This window comes from Protomyctophum bolini (genome assembly GCF_963924005.1).
Source record: "Protomyctophum bolini genome assembly, chromosome: 16".
Taxonomy (NCBI): Eukaryota; Metazoa; Chordata; class Actinopteri; order Myctophiformes; family Myctophidae; genus Protomyctophum; species Protomyctophum bolini.
The window spans coordinates 29,317,137-29,338,777 of record NC_137877.1 but is presented as its reverse complement, the minus strand read 5'-3'; the positions used below and the strand labels follow the sequence as shown (position 1 = coordinate 29,338,777).

At 41.9% G+C, this 21,641-nt stretch overlaps 2 protein-coding genes across 6 annotated transcripts in view; one reads left to right on the top strand and one right to left on the bottom strand.

Moving 5' to 3' along the window:
• The window catches only part of LOC308330898 (coiled-coil domain-containing protein 148-like), a gene marked incomplete at its 3' end in the record, with an annotated part of 28,655 nt that extends 23,288 nt beyond the window's left edge, over positions 1-5,367 (bottom strand). The window contains exons 1-3 of the mRNA XM_080785971.1: positions 5,163-5,367; positions 1,808-1,877; positions 1,500-1,617 (exon numbers count right to left, since the gene is read on the bottom strand). Coding sequence (XP_080642097.1) covers positions 1,500-1,592 — 93 coding nt within the window. The 5' untranslated portion in view covers positions 1,593-1,617; positions 1,808-1,877; positions 5,163-5,367. The remainder of the gene's footprint in view (positions 1-1,499; positions 1,618-1,807; positions 1,878-5,162) is intronic.
• Positions 5,368-5,373: 6 nt separating this feature from the next.
• The window catches only part of pkp4 (plakophilin 4), a 90,130-nt gene continuing 73,862 nt past the window's right edge, over positions 5,374-21,641 (top strand). For 4 of the 5 annotated variants that reach the window (XM_080786512.1, XM_080786513.1, XM_080786514.1 and 1 more), the window contains exon 1: positions 21,311-21,434. In XM_080786512.1, the coding sequence (XP_080642638.1) occupies positions 21,419-21,434 (16 nt within the window). In that variant the 5' untranslated portion in view covers positions 21,311-21,418. Of the gene's footprint in view, positions 5,559-21,310; positions 21,435-21,641 lie in introns of those variants that run through there. The other variant, XM_080786515.1, reaches the window with a different exon arrangement.

The following is a 21,641-nucleotide window of genomic DNA, read 5'->3' as shown; positions in this document are numbered from 1 at the left end:
AATTCATAACAAAATCAATGTTAAGAGACATGAAATTAGAATAAACAGTTGCAAATTGAAACGATCAAGTGGAACATGCAAAGCATGCATGAGCCATCTTTCTAGAGGCACGGGTGGGGGGTGTAATCTACTATCATTTTATGTGCCTTTTCTTGTCAGGAGAGGAGGGGGGAATTCTGCACAATGCAGCGCTTCATTGTCCTCTATCAGTGTTTTTTGCACAGGTCACTGGCTCAGATAATTGTACAATGGAAATCTCACGCTGCCAGGATGATACACAGTACACACTTTAAACACATTTCAGCTTTAGAATAGGCCGCAAAAGCTGCCGGGGTCGGGACTTGAACCCGCAACGCGAGCAGAGGTCCGGGCCTGTGCTCCAATCTGTATGAGTCTCTCAAACCCTGTAAAACATCCCAAAAACATGAACATGGACACACGTCTTCTCTTTACAGTGCTCTTGACCACGGTCTTTTATCAGTTGTCCTGCAAAGACTTGTCTGGCCCTAGTATTTACAGTAGGAAACATTGCCACATTCTTCCTGGTGTGCAAATCTGATCCTATCCCATGGCCCTGCGGCGACTCATAGTTGTTTATTTACCCTCTATAACCATAGGGAGATGCTCAAAAAGCCGGTCTTTCAAAGTTGCAGCTGAATGTGAACATAGCCCGTCTTATCTAGTCTATGCAGAGAGACGGATTGGAACGAGCCACAGGCAACTGTAATGAGATACAAAGAATCTGCCACAGTTTACCAATTAAAACACTGCAGGTCTGAGAGCCTAATCTCCAATGCCCCGAGGGTTAAGTTCTCTGCTCTGCTCATATGCTTAGAGGCAGGAGACTGTCAAACACTTTATGGTTGAAATCTCAGGCAGCCTTGTGTATATATAAAAAATCCAATTTTATGATGATATTACGATTCTGCTCGATATGCAATAGATGCTGTTTATGTGAAATACAGATAGGGGGCATTTTGGTAGGCCTACAGTAAGAGGAAAATGGCAGCTATGTGAACATTATCTATCTATGTAATAAATTCAAGGTATTTCTGTGCGTGTCTGTCTCTGCTTTTTTGCCCAAATATGGAAATGCTGGACACCACAGTACTGATGCCATAGACTGGCCTCAAAGTACTTTGACAATGGTTACTGCACTAGAGTGGCCTCCAAGTACTCTGATAAACAGGTAGAAAACACTCAGATGGTAAAGAGAGGGAGAGACACGGCTCAATCATAAGAGGTGTTCAGAATGTTTTAGGCCTACTTCACACCTTCCATATCAGGTGTCATTATCAGTTCAAGTATTTCCCAATGAGACATGTGTGTAATAGTGTGTAATGAAGACTCCCTGTACAAAAAATAATAATACAATATAATGGCATTGCTGCTAGTGAGTGCGTTTGTGTCCTGCTTTCACCCAATGCTAAATTATCTTGAATACAATAGCTAATACTGTAATAATGATATACCAATAATTGAATTATGACTGACTCTACCTTTTGTCCAATGAGTTCAGATTCTTGACGCTTGGCTGCAACAATGGCTTGTAGTCTTACATAGTCAGCAGGCTTGTATTTTGAGCTCATCATGACTGTTGCCTCCACGTCAGTTTTTCTATAAGAATGAAAGGAAAATCCTGTGACTTTTATGTTGTAGATATATACAGTCATTATGATTACAACAAAGGCCTCAAAGCCTTGGCTGTTGTTTGAAAATTCAGTGCCTAACAACAAAGGGACTTCAGGTCACATCTGCTCAAAAGAGCAGCAGGCCATGGGGTCGCATTCAATCACAACTGACTTACTTGCGTCCGTGCTTCTGTAGTTTGTTATGAGGGCATACATAACAGGTCCATTCCACTCCTCGCAGCACAGCTATAGACATAATGAATGTGATTACATAATGTCTGAACTGCACAAGCAAAAATATATACACATGTAGCTATTCAGTGCATAATCTGCATATCTCTGCTGTCGGGACGGGAGGAAACCTCATAACTCCAAAATGTTCATTTTTCAGTAAATGAAAAATATACATTTATCAGGAAATGAAAAATATAAAATTTTCAGGAAATTAAAAATATACATTTTTCAGGAAATTAAGAAAACCTTATATTTTTAAAACAAAAAAATACAGCCTCATCAAAGTTGGTGTTGTAACGTTATAATATTGTCAATTACTTCCATGAGCGGGGGAGAGGTGGTGGTGTTCATTGCTTTAGCAGACAGTTTGAGGGTCCAATGGAGTTAAGAGGTTTCGTCCAAAGCACTTTTTACAACTTTCCATTGGTTCAATATTTTCTAAACACACAGACGTAAAGGGTGTTCAATAGCACTGATTTATGCCCAAGAACCCCCTCAAAAATGGAGTTATGAGGTTTCCTCCCGACAGCAACGTTATGTAAAATAGAGATACCCGGCCTAGAAGGTTATGAGCGTCCTAATCTCAGTTGGTTTTACTTTTATAGAATGAATTTAAACATGCTAAACTACTAGAAACAGCATATTCCTCATGCTTATACAATATTCTATCACTGTACAACGTGACGTGACACTAGCTGATGGAGGTTTGACGTGGGCAATGATTGTCTCTGAGATGATTGTTCCACTTGGTTTGTGCATAGATATACTGTATAAATAATAGAGACGACACCGGAATTCCCCTCCCATCCACTTGCATTGAGTGTCCACGGCTGTCTTGAGTGACAGCTAGGCACGCTGGCCCCGCAGTGTTGCTGTTACTAGAAGCAGGTAGCGCTGTTGCAGATCGCACCAGGCGTTGATTATATTTATCCTTACTTTATTATATTTATACACATTTCATTAATGCTGCTGCCTTTTAAACATATAACATGCTTTTAGATAGCATTTTAACACAATGCTGCCTTTCTCTTTTCGATAATTGGAAAGGCACTGATTAAACATCCTCTTAACAAATAACTTTGCAAACCTTTAAAGTATTCAAGCAATAATTGGATATCTATTCATCTATCGAATTCTGGTGCCGTCTCTATTATTTATAACCCTATGCTCATACCAAGTGGAAGTCTGTAGGGCGAGTGACGAGGAGCTAGTTTCAAAAAGAGCCAATGCCTCCCTGCTTGGCACTCAGCATCAAGGGTTGGACTGATGGGGGTTAGTCCCTGCGACATATAGCGTCATGTCCAGGGGGTGTACTTGTACATCAAGCTGCCTCACGCTATAGAAACAGGAGATAGGCTCCTGCCCTATGGGCCTCATAGCTCGGCAAGGCTTACTTACTACTTATTGTTGTAGCCCGGCAGTGGTGGAAAAAGTACTCAGTTGTTTTACTTAAGTAAAACTATCAATACTGCAATTAATTATTTTTACAACATACAGCCTAGAATGACAGGGCAGAATGTTAACCACTAGTCAAGTGGCTGCCTATGGTTGTAAAGTTGTTAAAGCGATTAGCCAGCTTTTCTGAAATTAACACTAAGAGTGCCATCTGAATTCATGTGGAAGTAGAGAAACCTATATCCCCCCCTCCACAGCTTCCTCGAGTCCTGCCAACCTATGACTGACTGACAGTGACAGCCTCACAGCCCTGGGTATGCCACCAAGCCTGGCGAGCGAAGACAACAGAGCTGGTTCATATCATTTAGTACAGTGGTTCCCAAACTTTTTTCATGTCAAGTACCCCCAAATTGACACTATTTAGCCTGCGGACCCCCATTTGAAAAGATATGCCAGGGTCCCCTATAAGAGAAGATTTTTACGGCTCTAGCAGCGATTCTCAACCCGTTTAATTTCAAGGACCCCCATGTTTGACATGAATATTAGTCTACCCCCATTTAATGGCATATATCTCTGGGACCCCCAATTTATATTGGAAAATCAAATTAAGTTAATTTGGTTCCATTTGTACCCTCTCAGAGGTACAGACCTATAAGGGTCCATTTGGTTCCAAACTATCATTTAGCTGGACCCCCTGGAACTCCCTAAAGTACCCATAGGGGTCCCCGGACCCCACTTTGGGAACCACTGATTTAGTAAACAAAAGTAACGTACAATCAACAGATTAGCAATTAAATTATAACTAAAAACATTGCATGGATGCACCTGGGACGTGTCATCAGGGTTTCGGGTCTCTCGAACATCATACCCCTCACTCAGGCGACCCAGCTGGGGTGATCAAGTCCCGACTTACTTCCCAGTAGCTACCCTCAATCAGTCCCACTAGGGCAAAACCAGGGCCACACAATCCGTTGGAACTACTCCAGAACAACTCTGCCAGGGCTGGGAGGTACGCTTCTGGTGTATAGAAGGACTAGGCTCTGTGGGTTGACTCCTGTCCGGGCCCCTCCTACGTCTCACCAGGTCCACTCCTGCTCTCACTAGGCGCAGGACCTGTGTGTTACCAGAGTCCCAGCACCAGACACTTCATTCAGGAGTGGTGGGAAATGGTTCCGCAGACCCCACCCGAGCGAGAAGGTGGTGCTTGAATGGCCCTCCTAAAGGCCTCACCAAGGGTTTGTTGAGCTTCCTCCTCACGGAGGACACAGGCTGGGGTGCTAACCCATACTGCTCACCCGGGTGTCGTCTACATTCTCTCCAGTGGTCACCAGACTATACCTGGTTGTCACATAGTCTATTCCTATGAGTCACTATGAGAGAATAGAAGAACTATAACAAAAAACATTGCATGGATGCACCTGGGACGTATCCTCAGTGATGTATCAGTCATCAGGGTTTCGGGTCTCTCGAACATCATACCCCTCACTCAGCCGGGGTCTCTCGAACATCATACCCCTCACTCAGGCGACCTAGCCGGGGTGATCAAGTCCTGACTTACGTCCCAGTAGCTACCCTCAATCAGTCCCACTAGGGCAAAACCAGGGCCACACAATCAAAAATAAATTATGGTAGAGCAAAACTTTAGCAGAAGCCTTGCAAGAAAACTGAAAATAGACATAAAAGTAGAACATTTGATATTGGGATATTATATCTATTTTTAATGAGTTTAGAAGTTTATAGCCTGCCCTGGTCTAACGTATCCCAAAAGGCAAAAAGCTCAATAAAAGATCAGCGAGTGTCACAACGACACAGTATTGAAAGCTAAAATGTGGTGTCAAATGTAGAATATAGTATACAATACTAGGCTACATGTTATATTTGCTCCTGTAATATTATTCCTACCTTGTAGTATCCCGATCCACTCCTCAGAGTCTCCGACTGCATGGGTTGACAAAATTTGTAACCAAGGAAACTGTCACCCTCCGCTGCCATTGGCCAACTCAACCATGCAAGACTCTGCGAAACGCCCCCTTCTCTAAAAGCGAGCCAATCGGGAGTACGCACTGCAAAGCCACGGTGTGGTGACGTCATGCACGCTCGTATTCCTTCGGAGTGGAAGCAGGGAGCTACGAAGCCAAGGGTCTTCTTGTTCCCGAGACCATGGAGGCGAGTTGCACTATTCCACACGCATGGGACTAAAAGACGGGACTTTAGCAGAAAGAAAGAAGGTGAACTTACATGTCCTACCGATGTGGAGCGGTGTCACGCGCTGGCCAGCACAATAGCAGCCCTCCTAAGGTACTGATAACCGAACATTTTCTTTTCATTACTATCCCAAATGACTGTAAAGAAGAAGGAAAAAGGAAATGGGGTAAAATGAAAGCATCTGTGCGCAGGACTGGAGAGTCTAGTCCGGACAACCAAATATGTGCACAAAGTCCAGAATACGAGGTTTTAAAGAGCTGCTCGCTGTGTAGTGATAGTGTGTAGATAGGAGGAATTTAACGCGTACTATTAATCTTCCTCTTAAGTTGTGACTGATTAATCGCCACGCACACCTTTGCGGAGGGACCTTCAAATGTAGTCGAGTGTTCCCTCCTCCAGTGAAAACTTAAAAGGGTGGCTTCTACTCTTCTAGCCTATGTGGTTTCTGTTCAGCGCCGTAGTGCTCCAAGGAGCAGTTTTCCAACAAAAAAGAAACGTTACGACTTTATGTGTCACCGATGTCGTCCTTGAATCCACACAGAGCCCTTGTTGTTGTAGAGAGAGAGTCACAGGGAGAACGCAGGTAGAGTGTGGGAATCTCTGGAATGCGAGTAGGGCGGAGATTCACGCGGTCTACTTCAGGCCAGGGTGGGAGATTTGCACACTTAAAAATTGCGTTCACTTCCCATCATAATTGTGATCAATCAAATAATGCCAATAAAGATAAAGCCCCCCCTTTTCCCTTCTTTTTTCCTCTTTGTAATCATCATATTACCATAATCCTCCCTGGGCGTTATTAACCTGCATATTGTTTATGCGTGAAATACTAAGATACGTGTAAGTTGGTCTGTCAGTGTTGCATTATTGATCCATTATGAGCTAATGTTTGTTTATTTTTTATTTAGGGGAATTTGCATTATAATAGGCATTATAATAAACCTCTCATTCTTAGTCTCTTGTCTCATATAAACCCATACAACTTTTTGGGCTTGCACTTTGCACTCCATGTGACACATATTAATCCTAGTGTAAATATGTTGACACAGGTATTTAGACTTTGTGGCACATTTTATATTATGTTGATTATTATAATCAACATATTATACAGTATATTATAAAGTCAGAATTAAATGTAAACATTGAATGTAATGGAAAGATGATTAGTAAATTATACAATAATATGCTCAGAATTGCTGCTCAAGCAGTGTGTACTAAAATATGTTGTGCACTGCAGATGTGGCATAGTTAGTTATCTGGTTAATTTGATTTTAAGAGAGTCAACTATAAATGGGTATAGTAGTGCATAACAATTTGGGTCTGGACATGAACACACACACTCACACTCTCCCTCTTGATTAACCTTTTAGGTTGCTCAGGACACTCCTCGTGATTCGCATTACTACACAAGACACACTCCCACCCAGCTGACATCTATTGAACGGGTTCACTGTTAGAAATCCAGAGGAATAGGAATAATGGATAAACAGTCTCAAGGCTAAACTTCTCTCTCTGTTCTAATGTTTCTTCAACTTTCTTGGATATTGATCGTAGCAACAAGCATACAAGAACGATTTATTGGTTTTACTATGCTGCAGAAAAAGGTCGACTGGTACATTGACTGTGTATGTATGTCTGAGTATTGGCCAACGAGATCGAGGAAGCATTTTGTCTGAAGACCAGCTTGCTTCATTCCCATTTCAGAAGGAGAAAAAACCCATCAAACAACTAAATCCTTGGTTACAAAAGCCTTGTGACCAGTATGTTGGTTGATTGTTCAAGGCTGTGTTCTTGGCCCGATTGTTAACAGGAACTGACATCAGTTGAATAGTTCAGCGGGTCTTTGAGGGCCCCTAATTCTGTTTAATTTTATTTCCTTTCTGCAATTCTGTCGCAACAGTGGCACACGCTGTGTTTTACGTCTCCCCACATCCCCTTGGTATAAATCTGCTTGATAAAGACTCACTACTTTGGTGCATAACAATTGTATTCATCTTTCCTTAGCTTCTGGAAATAAAGTCAGCATCCATGTGTAAACTTATTAGCTATCAGTCAACTGCCAGTTAAATGTGGCACTTTTTCTGGTGGCTATCTTTGTGTGGGTGCATTTAATTTGCTGCCTCCCACTTATCTCATAATTTATCATCTGTCTTCCAAGTTTTAAAATGTTCTACCAATTTAGTTATGCCAATTCCTCCCGTCATTGCTGAATTGTGAATTAAGTTTGGTGATAAACAGCTTTAATGAGTGGAAATCATGTAGGCACTAGGCAGGGACTATGCCTATATGAAATAACACAAATTTATTTACAATAAATCTTAATAGTAATCTCAATAATTTTCCATGATCTAACAAGCCTGTGAGAGTCACTGATTTATGTGGGGTCTTGTTTCTGGACTCGGCACCACCGTGGACGTGTGGCCTCCTTGAGGAATAGGCATCAGAGTGTATTTAGTAGTTTTAGTTATGCTTTCTTTTGGTCGAATATGCTCCTCTTTCCACTCACTCTACATAGGTTCTTTCCATCCATGTTCATGTTGTGGCCCTAAAGAGAGTTGTTTGGCTTCTTGAGGACAAACCACTAGTGGCGCAGGGAAATTCCACTCTGAATTAGTAATTCAGTAATATCTATCTTTGTGTCGCCACTTTAGAGGCTTTTGTAAGATGAAAGTACAACTGAATGAAGAGATCAACACATTTAATAGGATTCACAGTTTAAGTGTTTATCGCTAATAATTTGCACAGAGTCAGCTCAATGCAGGCTAGTTCCATACTAGATATAATTTCATTCCTTGCTTGTCATATGTAAAAGTCTCATTACAGAATCGTACTCTGTGTGTAGAGTGCAGTCAGCTCTGCAATGGCTTGGGTCGTTAGTTACTACTTGGCTTGTGTGTTCACTGCTGATCTAACTGGATATGTAGATAAATTCCTGAAAGAGGTCCAGATTTCATGCTTGGGTTGTATCCTGGACGGCTGAAGATAATAAAGAACACAAAGCATGTCAGCGCTTTCAGAGATTAGGCACACAATAGATTTTTGTCTGGTGAAATAGCCCTCCATAGTCCTGACATGCTGAGTCTGAAAGACAGCCCCTCTCCAGTGTGTCTGCTGTGCTGTGTGGATTGTGTCAGTGAATTAGGGATGGGCTTCTGTACAGTGAGATGGCCCAGATGTGGCCTTACTATTACTGTCTTCTTCCCTGCTCATTACCCACTTACTCTTTCTATCCAAACCTATTTGTAACTAGAAAAAGTGCCCTTCTGGGCACAGGTCTCCACCAGGAGGATAGGAGTGTGTGTGTGATGTTTGGCAAAATGTTTAGGAGCAATATAAACGTGTGTGTGTGTGTGTGTGTGAGAGAAGGCTTGGCCTGTTGTAGTGCCACCATGAGGCTGATTTGAAAACTGTCAAGTGGCATTTCTTCCAAAGCCTAGTGGTAATATGCATACACAGTTTCACCATAATCGGACGCTGCGTTGAGTAGTTTTGTTTAGATTTGTACAAAGCGGGTACAAAGCGGGCTACTCCTGAAAAGTTTAGAAGCCAATTGTAGCCAATGAGGGTGGATTATGAGAAATCAAACAAACCCGTCTTAATCACATGACTATGGAGAGCATGTGTACTGATTTGTGTGAAATGTGGATAAAATCTGAAGGAGTAATATTAGAAAATGTGTTTCACATATGTCGGCCTCCTGGTGGCGCTATAAAGAGCAGGTGTGAAAAATTCCAGGCAAAGGTTCTCCTTGGCCTCTAGGGAGTTGGCATACAAAGTTATCCACATATCCGTGCAGTTAGAGGTAAAATCACTTTTCGGGCAGTTATAGCGCCACCATGAGGCTGGGTTGAAAATGTTCATGTGGCATTTATTCCTCTGCCTAGTGGGAATGTGAGTGCACAATTTCACGGAAATCACACGATGTGTTCATGATTTGCAGCATTTTGTTTGAAACTGAGCTTGACAGTTGCTGTGCTGCGGAAAGAAAAATAGCCACTGTTCTGGGCCCAGGGTGACCAAGTACTTAGAATGTTAACGCCACATTTTTCATGTGTGACTTTTTTAAGATGCCGAGTCCTTCACAGCAAGCTGTCCTTCAAAATGAGTGCTCTACAACTGATGGAGTCATATTAATCACAGGCACATACTCGTGCTGTGGGCTCTTGCCTCTTGGTTTTGATTCTGTCAGGCTCTAATATCATACTTGTGGGATCGGGTGTCATCCCAAAGTGGTGTTTGTGTGTACGCTTGGCTGCTGGATTTAGTCAAAGGTGAAGGCATCTCCCCTATGTTAACCCCCTTTCTTCTATTGACTATGCGGGCTAATTTTACGCCTGTTCCCAGACTACATCTGAAACCTGAGGCGACCTGCAGAATTTCTGCACCTCACCTGCTTCTATAAAAGACTGCAGAGGAGCAGCAGATTCACTCCTTATATGTCAACATAACTAAAACGTCTGTTATGATGTCATGACCTGTTTGGATTGGGTATTTGAATACATTTAAAAAACGATAACTAATTTGAAAAGTCAAGACCAAAAAAAGTCCTTGGAGAAAAGATTGTTGATAACTTTACAATTTTGACATTGCATAAGGTTTGGCCAACATTGAACTGATCGGGTATTTACGCCTGCAGGCGCCTTGGGTCCTGTGGGCGCAGCAAGCTCCCGCTCCTGATGCAGGAGGTGCCCAGTTCGATCCCGGGCTCCCCCAGAGGTAGTGTCGAAGTGTTCTTGAGCACGACTCTGAACCCCTAATTGCTCCCGATGTGCAGGTCGGTGCCTTGCATGGTGTAGGAATGGGGGAATGTGCTTTGGATAAAAGCTCTATATATATGCACCCTTTACAATTTATTTACTCCAAAAAAGCAGATAGCTACAATGTGACGGTAGCTCTGCTATTTTGAAAAAAAGCTTGACAATCTTTAGGCACTTAAAGTATATTGTGATGCCAATGCTTTTGCATCTGTGACTAGACAAGGACAGATTTACCTGCTATGGAATGCAAAACATACTCTCTCTGTTTCTCCCCATGCCTTCGGCCTGGTGAAGACAATTACCAGCAATTACTACCTCTGTGTAAGTCTGTGGACTTGACATTCGGCAAGTCTGTAACTCAGTTATTACCGCTATGCTGACAGCTATAATACAAACTCGGCTATGACCGCTATGCTAACAGATAATATAACATCAAGCCCAGCCAGCCCATTAAAGTGTCCATTTTCTCCCACCTTTTTGAAATGGACTGTGTTTTCTGGAATGTAGCCTTGCATGGTCGGTGCCAGACACATTTCTATTTGGATGGAGCTTCACTCCCAGCCAGGTGTTGTTCACATGTCTTTAAGAGTTACCAATGTACCGTAGCTGAAATCAACTTATGCAATATTCTGCAAAAAATATTGCTTGCATTTGACACATGAGCAATTCAAGTCCACTCAGTTTATCTCAAGCGGTTTATTGAATAAGAACGAAGTCCCATTTTTGTACGGCCATTTCTGGAATATGAGAAAAGATACCTGAAAGCATCTGGATCTAGTGTGATGAACGCGATGGCACCCTACACTTTGTGGTCTTATGGCCATAAACCCTAGCGAGTGCCTCAAATGAAATCCATTCATACAGTACTGCAGCGCGGTAAGCCAATGCATGCCCTCCATGAATCATATTACAGACTACCACTAAGGGGACATTTATTTTACTAACCTGTTGGCTGTGATTTATTTTTTCAATTAAAGCTCCTTTTGATAGATCTCCCATAGCTTCCAACAACAACCCAGCATTGGCTTTGCAGTGGAAAGGAAATGGTCTTTTCATAAGTCTGTCAACCTGAGATCCTGAGCCAGCGGTTTCCTGCAGTACAGGCCAGGGTTTTCTCTTAAACTATGCTAATTAATGAATGAACTTTTGGATATCCCGTACAATCTATTCTGACCTCACCTAAAGCATTGTTTCAAAAGGCCAGCCGGAGCTGCTTGGATAGTTTGACATTTTGTCCAGGAACTAATTTCCCTCTGCCTTTCTGCATCATGGCTTTTTCATGTTGGTGCCCTGTTTGTTGAAGCACAGTGATTTTCATTTAAATGTTTCATTTACTAGGCCTATAATCTTTAAATGATGGTCAAATGAGGTCTCATATTTGCATTGTTTGTTGCCCGGAGTCCCGCAGGGCTTTATCCTTGGCCCTCTCCTCTACAGTACACAATCTCTTTGCCAATAATAGATCTACAAGTTATAGTTATTTTGATCTGAAGGTGTTAGTGTTAGCATAGTTCACTCTCTGTTTTATGGGATACTAGTACTAAATAGGCATCAGTTTTAGAATTAATTTAGTTGTCAACAGTCCAATTATATAATTATTTGCCTCTCTCCCACATGACAGACCCAGACCTTGGCAATTATAGAGCTTGCACTGAAAGATTGTATTGTTCTCATTATTTCATGGCTGCTTGTAACTATTGTAACCACTTGTAAGCACAGAAGTGTGTCAACGTTCTGTGCAGTGGCAGTAGGTAAAACATTGGAAAATAATTAAAACCCGGTATCAGACACCAAATTATTACAACTGATGTTGATATATATCAACACATAGCAGCTGTTGTTTTGCTGCTCACTTTGTTGAGAACGATGAGTACAGAAGTCAGCCCTGTTGCGCTAATAGCCAACAGAGCTGTGTGGATGTTTACTTCAACACAACCAGGCCTTGATGATGGCCTGGCTTGGACCACCATTTAATTCCAGAAAGAATTTGCTTCATGCACAGCACTGTGGCTCTTGTTATCAGTAGTGTCAGTCCGCAGTAGTCTCCATCATTTGGAAGTAGAACAGCACATTGTTCAACTGTCCACGGAGCGGTCCTAAATGATCACTATGCATGTTGTGTATGGCCCCACAAATGTCCTTACATTAATACTATATATTATAGGTGCTAACTTTGTCAGTGAAGGAGATTCATAATCATCAGCCAAGTAGAAGCATAGTCTTGCGTAGATGATCAGAGATCTCCGCCTACTGCGATGTCTGGTGACCTATAAATTCAATTTAGTTGCTAGAACAGTGGCGAGAATAGCCACTAACAAACCTACAGTCCTACACCTATTGCTTTGAAAACAAATCACATCATTGTCCCAAAAAGGACCACCCCAAAAGTTATTTTTATATCGCAGAAGTATTTCCACCCAATTTTAGGAACTGCATTGAATTCAGATCACATCACCACCACATCAGGCATATCAGTAGGCGGAGATATAGGATTGCAGGGCTTGACATTAACTTTTAGAGGCACTCCTGGGCGCAAAAGTCACTTGTCTGGAGCATGTGCAGACACAAATAGTTCTTAAAGGATAATTCCATACTAAAAGGCTTTCTTACCTTTCTTTGTAGTTGTTACGTCCCCATCAAAGAGATCCAGGTGTTATTTTGTGCAAAAGCTCCTTATTGGCTATTTCCCCTACCATAAGCCCTAAATGAATTGCATTTAATTGAATGGGATGTATGGGGTGTTGTGCTAAATCGCTTATTTCCATCGAAATAAGTAGTAAAGTGTGCCGCTTGGGTTATTATTTACATTATGAAGAGAGGATATATACAAAAAAATTATAATTTTGAGCGATGTAAATAAGCGAATTAGCACAACACCCCATACATCCCATTCAATTCAATGCAATTCATTTAGGGCTTATGGTAGGGGAAATAGCCAATAAGGAGCTTTTGCACAAAATAACACCTGGACCTCTTTAATGGGGACGTAACAACTACAAAGAAAGGTAAGAAAGCCTTTTAGTATGGAATTCTCCTTTAAATAAATTAACTGTAAGTTGGTTTTGGTGAATACATGTTTGAATATTAGATGAATATATTCAGTTTACAAGTTAAAACTTTCTCAATAGACTGGGGCTGTCTATTTGCTGAATAATGTGTCGTCTTTTAATTCATATTCTTGATTTGATTCTAAAATGTTTGACCATCATCGAGCCATAAGATTGATTGCTCGTTTAGCACAAAGAAAGACGTGATGATGTCCAGTAGCCGTTTAAAATAAATAAATAAGTATGTGACATATATATATAATATATATATATATATATATATATATATATATATATATATAATAGTGTATTTTTCCCTATTGAAAGTAAAGAAACAAGCCACAGAATAACACAAGGTTCGGTTTTCCTGAAACTGAATGGCAACAATCAATAATGACAGTCATTGACAGACAATATTGTTGGCTGCTATGAGTGTCACAGAAAAAGTGAAACCAAAGTCACTTGTCCAAACGACATTTTTAATGCACTTGTCCTGAGAAAGATTGATTAGTTGTCCCTGACAACAGGACAAACTTTAATTTCAAGCCCTGGGATTGTCTGACTACAAGCCTAGTCTGGAAAGATGTAGCCCGGCAGGCCGGTATGTTTATCCATCTCCCTCTTATGCCAGCTTATCCACAATTCTTCACTGCAGCAGTTTTTTCATCTTGTTTGAGCAATGCTCTTTTATTTACCCAAGGTCATTTCAGCTCATAGGTAAATAAATACCAGTGGATTTAAGAGTTCAAAGTTATTCTCATGGTGGGGGAACAGTCCATTGTTCCTTATGAATAACTTTCCCCCAGAGCTAGAAACCAGACATCCAAAACTAACTTATGTTATACCAATACAATGTTTGAGAAGCTCCCAGTGAGATGCAATGTATATTTTAATCCTATAAATCTCAAGGCAATCTCACCAAATAATTCTAGTCACTGTCATAATTTTCAGCCTGTGTGTTTCTGGCCGTATATGGCTGTCTCCATATATGGCTATCAAACCCTGGATAGTCATACATGGAGAAGATTGGATCATCACCTAGATCTGCATATCCGGCCAGCAACTCTACATCTGACCTCAAACCCTTAGATCTCCATATATAGAGCTGGCCTGTTCTGACATTCCATATGTTGATCATCCCCCACCCGCCTTCCTCTTCGATGTCTCCCTTTTGACTGATATCTGTCCATTCAAACTCTAGACGGGCCAGTGAAAACTAGAGTTCTCCCACCCGGCCCGAAAATTAAGGACCCGCCCTACCTGGGCCCTCATCAAACCCTGTACACTCAAGACACTGCCCCCGTTGCCACCCTTAGATCTCCATATATGGAGCTGACCTGTTCTGACATTCCATATGTTGATCTGACCTCATCAAACCCTGTACACTCAAGACACTGCCCCCTGCTGCCACCCTTAGATCTCCATATATGGAGCTGACCCGTTCTGACATTCCATATGTTGATAAACTAATCAAACCATGTACACTCAAGACATGCTCCATATATAGCCATTACAGAATTCCTTCATATGTTGATCTGACCCCCCATGCCAAAGTGCCAGTGCTCGGCCAGCAGTCTGCCGTCACCCAGGTGGATGCGTGCACGCGACCACGCCCTTTATGGCAAGGTCGCTTCTCGCCCAGCATAATTATTCCCCTCCTACTGCCAATGCGTTAGAGCAGGGGTGACTTGAGAGCTACTTTTTAAATGACTGGCTCAACAAGATCTACACATCAAAAACATTTTATTCCATTGCTGAACATAAGTTTAAAAATCACACCTGTGTGAAGTGAGGGGCGCTAATATATTAAAGTCTAACAAACATTAAACCTGTGTATAGGAGGGGCTAGCACCCCTCAAAAACCTAACTCAGGTGGCTTTGGAATAGCGGCGATGGTGTTACATATAAGACAAACTCACTTGGAATGGGGACATTTAATTGGAAGGGTTTTCTTGTACTTTGTAATCTACTGACTTTGTGTGAAACACTCTTGAAAACAAAGTATTGAGTATAAAGTCAATTTATTTCTAGTGGCAGATGCCAAAAATATTTCAGAGGTCAAGTCTGACTTGGAGAAAAATAATGTACATAATGTACATTATTGAGCTAACAGAATATTATTCTGGGGATTTAAATGTGGAGATTGTGGACAGAAGCTATTGGGTTGTCACAGTGACTTTACTTTCTAAGGAAACGTTGATCCCTTGCTAAAGGAAAATTATTATGATAATAATATTACCATCATATAAGAACATTATAGAAAGGGCTCCTGAGGCTCCCACTCTCACTAGTGTGATAACACTGTATGTCAATTTCTCATGGTGGAGGAAGTTGAGGAACCATAACTGATGCCTCAACTTGCCTTACCCATGTCTCTTGGCCAGCCTGTGGTTACGAATAACTGAAGTGATCATATTAATTATCTCTCACAACCACACGCATGATATTGTAAACCTCTGCACATTCACTGACATACTTACGGCATGGATATCTGTGAGAGAGAGAGGTGTAGAGACACCAATGCTCAGTTGAAACTGTCACCCCGGCCCCTTCCAGTTCATCTTGATGAGTCAGTTGTCAGCCAATCTGGGAACACATCGGCAAAAAAAAGAAAAAAACAGCACCCTCTGCTGTTTGTTTCCTTAATCTGTTCTTGAGAGATTAGTTGTCAGCTAAACTAAGCTAATTCCGTGTCTTGGCTACATGATAGATCATTCATTGCGGGGCAGTTAATCTGCGTCTTTAATCAGTCCCAAGATGAGGAAGCAGGTGCTGAGTGTGCTCACTTTATTCACTCCTCAAGACACCTCACATTGTGTGAGCAAGAGCTCTATGCCGATAGCAGGCCAATTGTTATGCAAATCAGCCTCTTAAATCACTTGATTTCCCCCATTCTGATCATCACAGTGCTTCTTTGCAGGTTTGGAGTGCAGTGCTCCAGAAAAGTTTTGTACTGTAATGCAATAAACACTAAATATGGCCTGCAATGGAAATAAATGAAAGCTGGCACTTGCATGCCAGAATAGAGGTCAGCATTGATTCAATTTTATTCATAGCGCCTCAGGTTTGAATAAAGAACTTTCCAAAGCAATGATGACATTTATTTTCTAACCATACTTTTATTCAGTCAACTCAATATGCATGGGTGTTGCTGGTGCATGGACCCCTAAAGTTACGTGGTGTGTATCCCTGTTGAGTTTTGTGAGTTGTACTGCAAAGAGTGAGCCTTCACTTTTATAATTGGAGCACTCATTGTTCGGCTAGTTGTTTGTGATTTTACGTAGAGAGGCATTATCCTGTCATTCTGAAGTTCCTACTCCATCATCTGACATGATGAAGCACGTTTGCCAACACCAGCTCCAACTAGATGGGGAGGGATTTAAGATTTATAACTCAGGCCACAGTTTTGACCATATTCACACGCCGGTCATTTTGCTCTTGCGTCATTCCCCACCCTACCCCATAGTCTTGTGGTGAATGTTGAATTGATGATTACCAGGAAGTTGGTCATGGAATGTCAGTCAAGGCAAAGTACAATATTTGAGTATGAGTAAGTTGTGTGTGTGTGTGTATTGCACAGGTTGTTCCATAGTGTTATGCATTTCCTGCCGTTCCTTAGGGCCAAGCCCTTCCCTGTGTGTGCACACACATGCTCAGATCAGCCCTGACGTTTTGCAACAGTTTTGGGGGATACGGTTTAAGGTGTGCAGTGGGCATGGGAGCAACGCTGGGGAATTCCTTCAAATGTCCTGTTTCGTTTCTACCAATTCTTTGGGTATCCAGATCTATACCAAACTATCTGTCACACACTGTGATCCACTGTCATCAAAACAAGAGGTATTTTGTCTGTGTGTGTGTGTGTGTGTGTGTGTGTGTGTGTGTGTGTGTGTGCGTGCGTGCGCGTGTGTAAATCGACATTCCTTCCTTGTATTGGTCAGTCTGAGTGAAGAGGTTTCAGCTGTCTGGAGTAGCAGAAAGTCAAACATTTACGCATCTATTAATAGCTCTTTGTGTTGCTGTTAGCAAATCAATCATGTCAGAGACAACCACGCGTGTACGCACGCACACACACACACACACACACACACACACACACACACACACACACACACACACACACACACAATGTGTTGGGGGCAGTCTCGAAGAAATATAATGCAGCTGTCATGAATACTTCGAGTTCAGTTGATGCACAGCTAGGCCTAATTCTCTATCTTTTTCAACTAATAGTTTTTTGGGCTACAATATAGTATTGATTATGCCTTTAGAAGTGTAAAAAAGCATTCCAGACCACAAATATTACTTTTATTCAACAAAGTCAATGTGCTCTTTGAATGAGGCTTGTGACACTTTGCTGCAGTGGCCAGGAGCTCCATAATGGAACACTGCTCCCACTTACGAAGTGGATCAGTTGGCTTAAGATGGACATTTTTGACATTTTGACACGATTTGGAAGCATCACACACTCAATACAGGAGAATCTTGTGGTGTCCATGTTTAAGATTATCTTAAACATGCACACAGACTATAAAGATTTTGAAAAGATGAGGCATCACACATTCAGACACTACATGGGTTCAATTTACGATTATCGGACAGATATCTATGTTTATGTGACTTGGAGTAACATTATATATTTAATTACAATCACACTGAAAAAATATATCTAACAAAACAAAAGAAATAGATTACACAGCATCTCACATCATTTCATCTCACGTGATCAAATGCGACTGTTCTGCACAGTATAGCATGTTGTACCTTCACCTTAGCCTCGGTCCCAGCCTTACTCATCTGCGAAGAGAAAAGCCTGGTCACAACCTAAGGCAGAGACGCCATCGGCAGAAGTGTCGGGCAGGAACATCCGTCCGATGAATTTCCACCGGATACGATATGTTTTCGACCAATCACAACATTTGTTTCATTCACGGAGATGTAAAGCGTCAACGTCATTTCCTTGAGCGGTACTTCTGCCACAATCCCGCAACTTCCGCTCCCAAAAAATCATAGCGTCTACTCTACAGTGTAGGTCTTGTCCAGCGTGCCCTGTTATACTCCAAATGTGGAGCTTCAAAACTATCATTTGAATTCATGTTAATAATTAGCAACACCTGTCCCTAATATAGTCATCAGAGTGTGCGGAAGTTGATGACACTTTTGACTAGTATGTGTGGTATTGGTTAATATTGCTCAAGACATAGAGGGAGTGCCTGCCAAAATCAGCGCATGATTTTGTTTGTGCTTGTGCTGTAGTGTAGATTTCCTAGTCATTGAGGAGTCTGTGCAGCTCTGAGACTCCCCTGCCTCTTAAGGTGCCACCAAAGAGGCTGTTTCCAAGTTACTCCAACAGAGTGCAACAAACTAGCATTTAAGTTCAGCACAAACCAGTTGGCCATTTGCGTGCCCGCTGGCCTAGCGGTCCAGGCGCATGCCACATAGGCTCTGGCCTGGCTTGTGTGTTCGAGTCCCGTTCATGAATGATGAACTTTGCTACATTCCTCCCCCAGTCTCTCTCTCCCTCTTTCCTGTCCGTCTTCACTGTAACTATCAATAATGGCACAAAAGACAAAGCTTTTTTTTTTTTTTTTTTTTACAGTCGGCCGATGAAACATTGTTTTTGCACATGCAAAGTAGCCTGCAGCGCTGATTTGCAGTGTTTCCAGGTCTCGTTGCGGGTTGTTTTTTTTGGGCTTATTTCTGACGTGTAGTTGCTTATTTGGACTTGCTTTCAAGATTCCCTTTGAAAATAGCTGATGTCATAGGGCTCAAGTGGTGAAACCGGTCACTTCTTTTGGGCTTGTTTTCATAGACGTGTATCTGCACCAAAACAAAGTTCCGATCAGGTCTCGACCCGTCGACAGCGCAGTGCCGACGTTAAGTTGTCGGCAGGGGACACTATCCAACTCCTTTCGTAGCCAACGTCGGTGCGTTGTGCACCTTAGAATTCAGGGAACTGTAATTATTTCCCTGCTCATTTCTTTTTTCTTTCATTTTCGTCCATGCCCCATTTGTCTGTGTTGATGAATGTCAATGACCTGGTTCGTTTAGCAGGTGACATGAAGGGGTTTCCTCTCATGTGGCCCTCATTTATCATGGGAGTGTATAAACCAGCGTAGAATCATCTCACAACGGGGCTCATATGCATGCTCATATGCATGCATGCTCACGTCAAAGTGACAATAGAAATAAATATTTGTGAGTCAGTGTATAATCAGTGTATGGCCCTTTTTTGGTCTGCGCAAGCTTTATTAATGAGAACCAATGGCTCTTAGTCTATTGACCTGCCGTTATACTGTATGTAGTCGAGTGACTGTGGTTCCTGCATCATTTGTAGTATGGGATAAGACATTAATGAGTATGTATGTGAACCTAGTTAGTAGTTACCATTAAATTATACGCATGCTTGAGGTCCTTCCCCCTCTTCCTGGGGGGGGGGGGGGGGGGGGGGGGGGTGACATGATGCGCAAGTGATTGTCAGAGCGATCAGAGACCGGATTAATTAATGTGTCTGTAAAGGAGATTCAAGGTGTAAAGATGCCTACAGTATGTCTCACAACTGACATGCTGCAACAGGAAAACACCACCAGTCCTCCTCAGACTTAATAGTATGTCAGCAAACAGGCTGATCAAAAACATTTTCTTTGCCATATTCGATTATTTTGCTCTGTTGGAAGCGAGGAGAGAATCAAGGAATATCCTTGTAGGAGTCATCCCTGTGGAGTTGCGCAAGATGCTTTAAAGGGATAGTTCACAATATTTTAACTTAAGCTGTATGAAATACTGAAATACGTTAAAATATAGTGGTTGCAACTTGCAACTGAATTATTTGATTGCCCGAGTCCCGTGGTGGGAGTTCTGTTCTGGTTTTGGTGAAATATTAAGTAGTTCCGGTCATTTTGTGGGGGGCATTGGGGGCCAGGCATTAAAAGTAAATTAATTCACATTTGTATTGTTGGCCTAATTTCTACCATATAGACCAACTTGTGTTCATTTTTGACCCATGTGTTAGAGGGGTCAAAGTTAAATGAAAGTTCCGCTAATATTTTAGAAATAGGTCACAAATACAAATGACACTAGTTTTGTGAATTAATTTACTTTTAATGCGTGGCCCCTTTGCCCCCCACAAAATGACCGGAACTACTTAATATTCACCAAAACCAGAGCAAAACTCCCACCACGGGACTCGGGCAATCAATTAATACAGTTGCAACCACTATATTAATGGCAAGTATTTCATACAGCTTAAGTTAAAAAATGCACTTATGAACTATCCCTTTAAGGTGCGGCCGTCTTCCAGGTTAGTAGACCAAATCATGTGACCCACTAAAGTCAGGATGGTGCAGACTGAGCAGTTTCTTGGCAAACCTTGAGGATTTGAATGATTTAAAAAGGGGATTTCGCTTTGACTTTCGTCAAATTGGCTTGGCCTGAGATTTAGATATAGTAGTTGACTGATAAGATACTCATTGTTTTTTTTATGTACTTTTGGCCCGTTACCTCAAGGTTTAGGAATGGGATAACCCTGCTGTTATGAGCAGGTCAAAGAATTATCAAAGCAAGCACAGACAGAGATATGTTTTGTACTAGATTTTGACTTGGATACATGCATGCTGACAATATTAAGCTATATACTACAATCCCAATATCATATGGACTTTTATGTAAATATTCTTCGCTTAGTCTGGGAAAGGATGGCCATAATTGCCATAATGACATGTGTCTCTTTGTTTAGACTAGAGTGATCTCATTGTGGGTCGTCCTGTGAACCACCTAGCATTGGCCTGAGGCATTATCCGTAATGATAGCCTTTAAACTTTAAAGCAGTGCTGACTGCACTTGCCCGTTTTGAATCTCACGTGACTGTAGTGTCAGTCCTCAAATTGCGTTTAACATATACTTCAGTTCAAACTGGCGAGAGGCCTGATACTTTTAACTGTCGGAGAGGTGAATGAATGGATATTTTCTTCTCAAGGTTTGAAGGAAAACAGGAGGAGCAATCTTGAAGAACCAGATGGGTTGGTGGTGTGTGCCTGTGGGCCAGCGACTGGATTGCGGTAGTTTGCTAGTAGCAATATTCCCGTGACTCCTATCTTAGAGCTGCTTCGGATCCCAAGCCTGTCAGAGTTAAGTCATTCCTGCCCAGATAGCCAGGATGGGAAATGTCAGAGGTAAGCTTTGGATACAAATCATAACTTTCCTTTGCTTAAGGGGGGATGGAGGTATGGGGCTCAGATATGGCTTGGCTTTCTTGCCATATGTTGGTTTTTCAGTGGTTGTACTTCGGTCTGAACAATGTGCAGTTTCCTTTTGGCAAAGTCAGGCTGCAGCGGGACGTTTCATGACTCTGAAAGATCTAGGGCTCCATTTTCGTCACC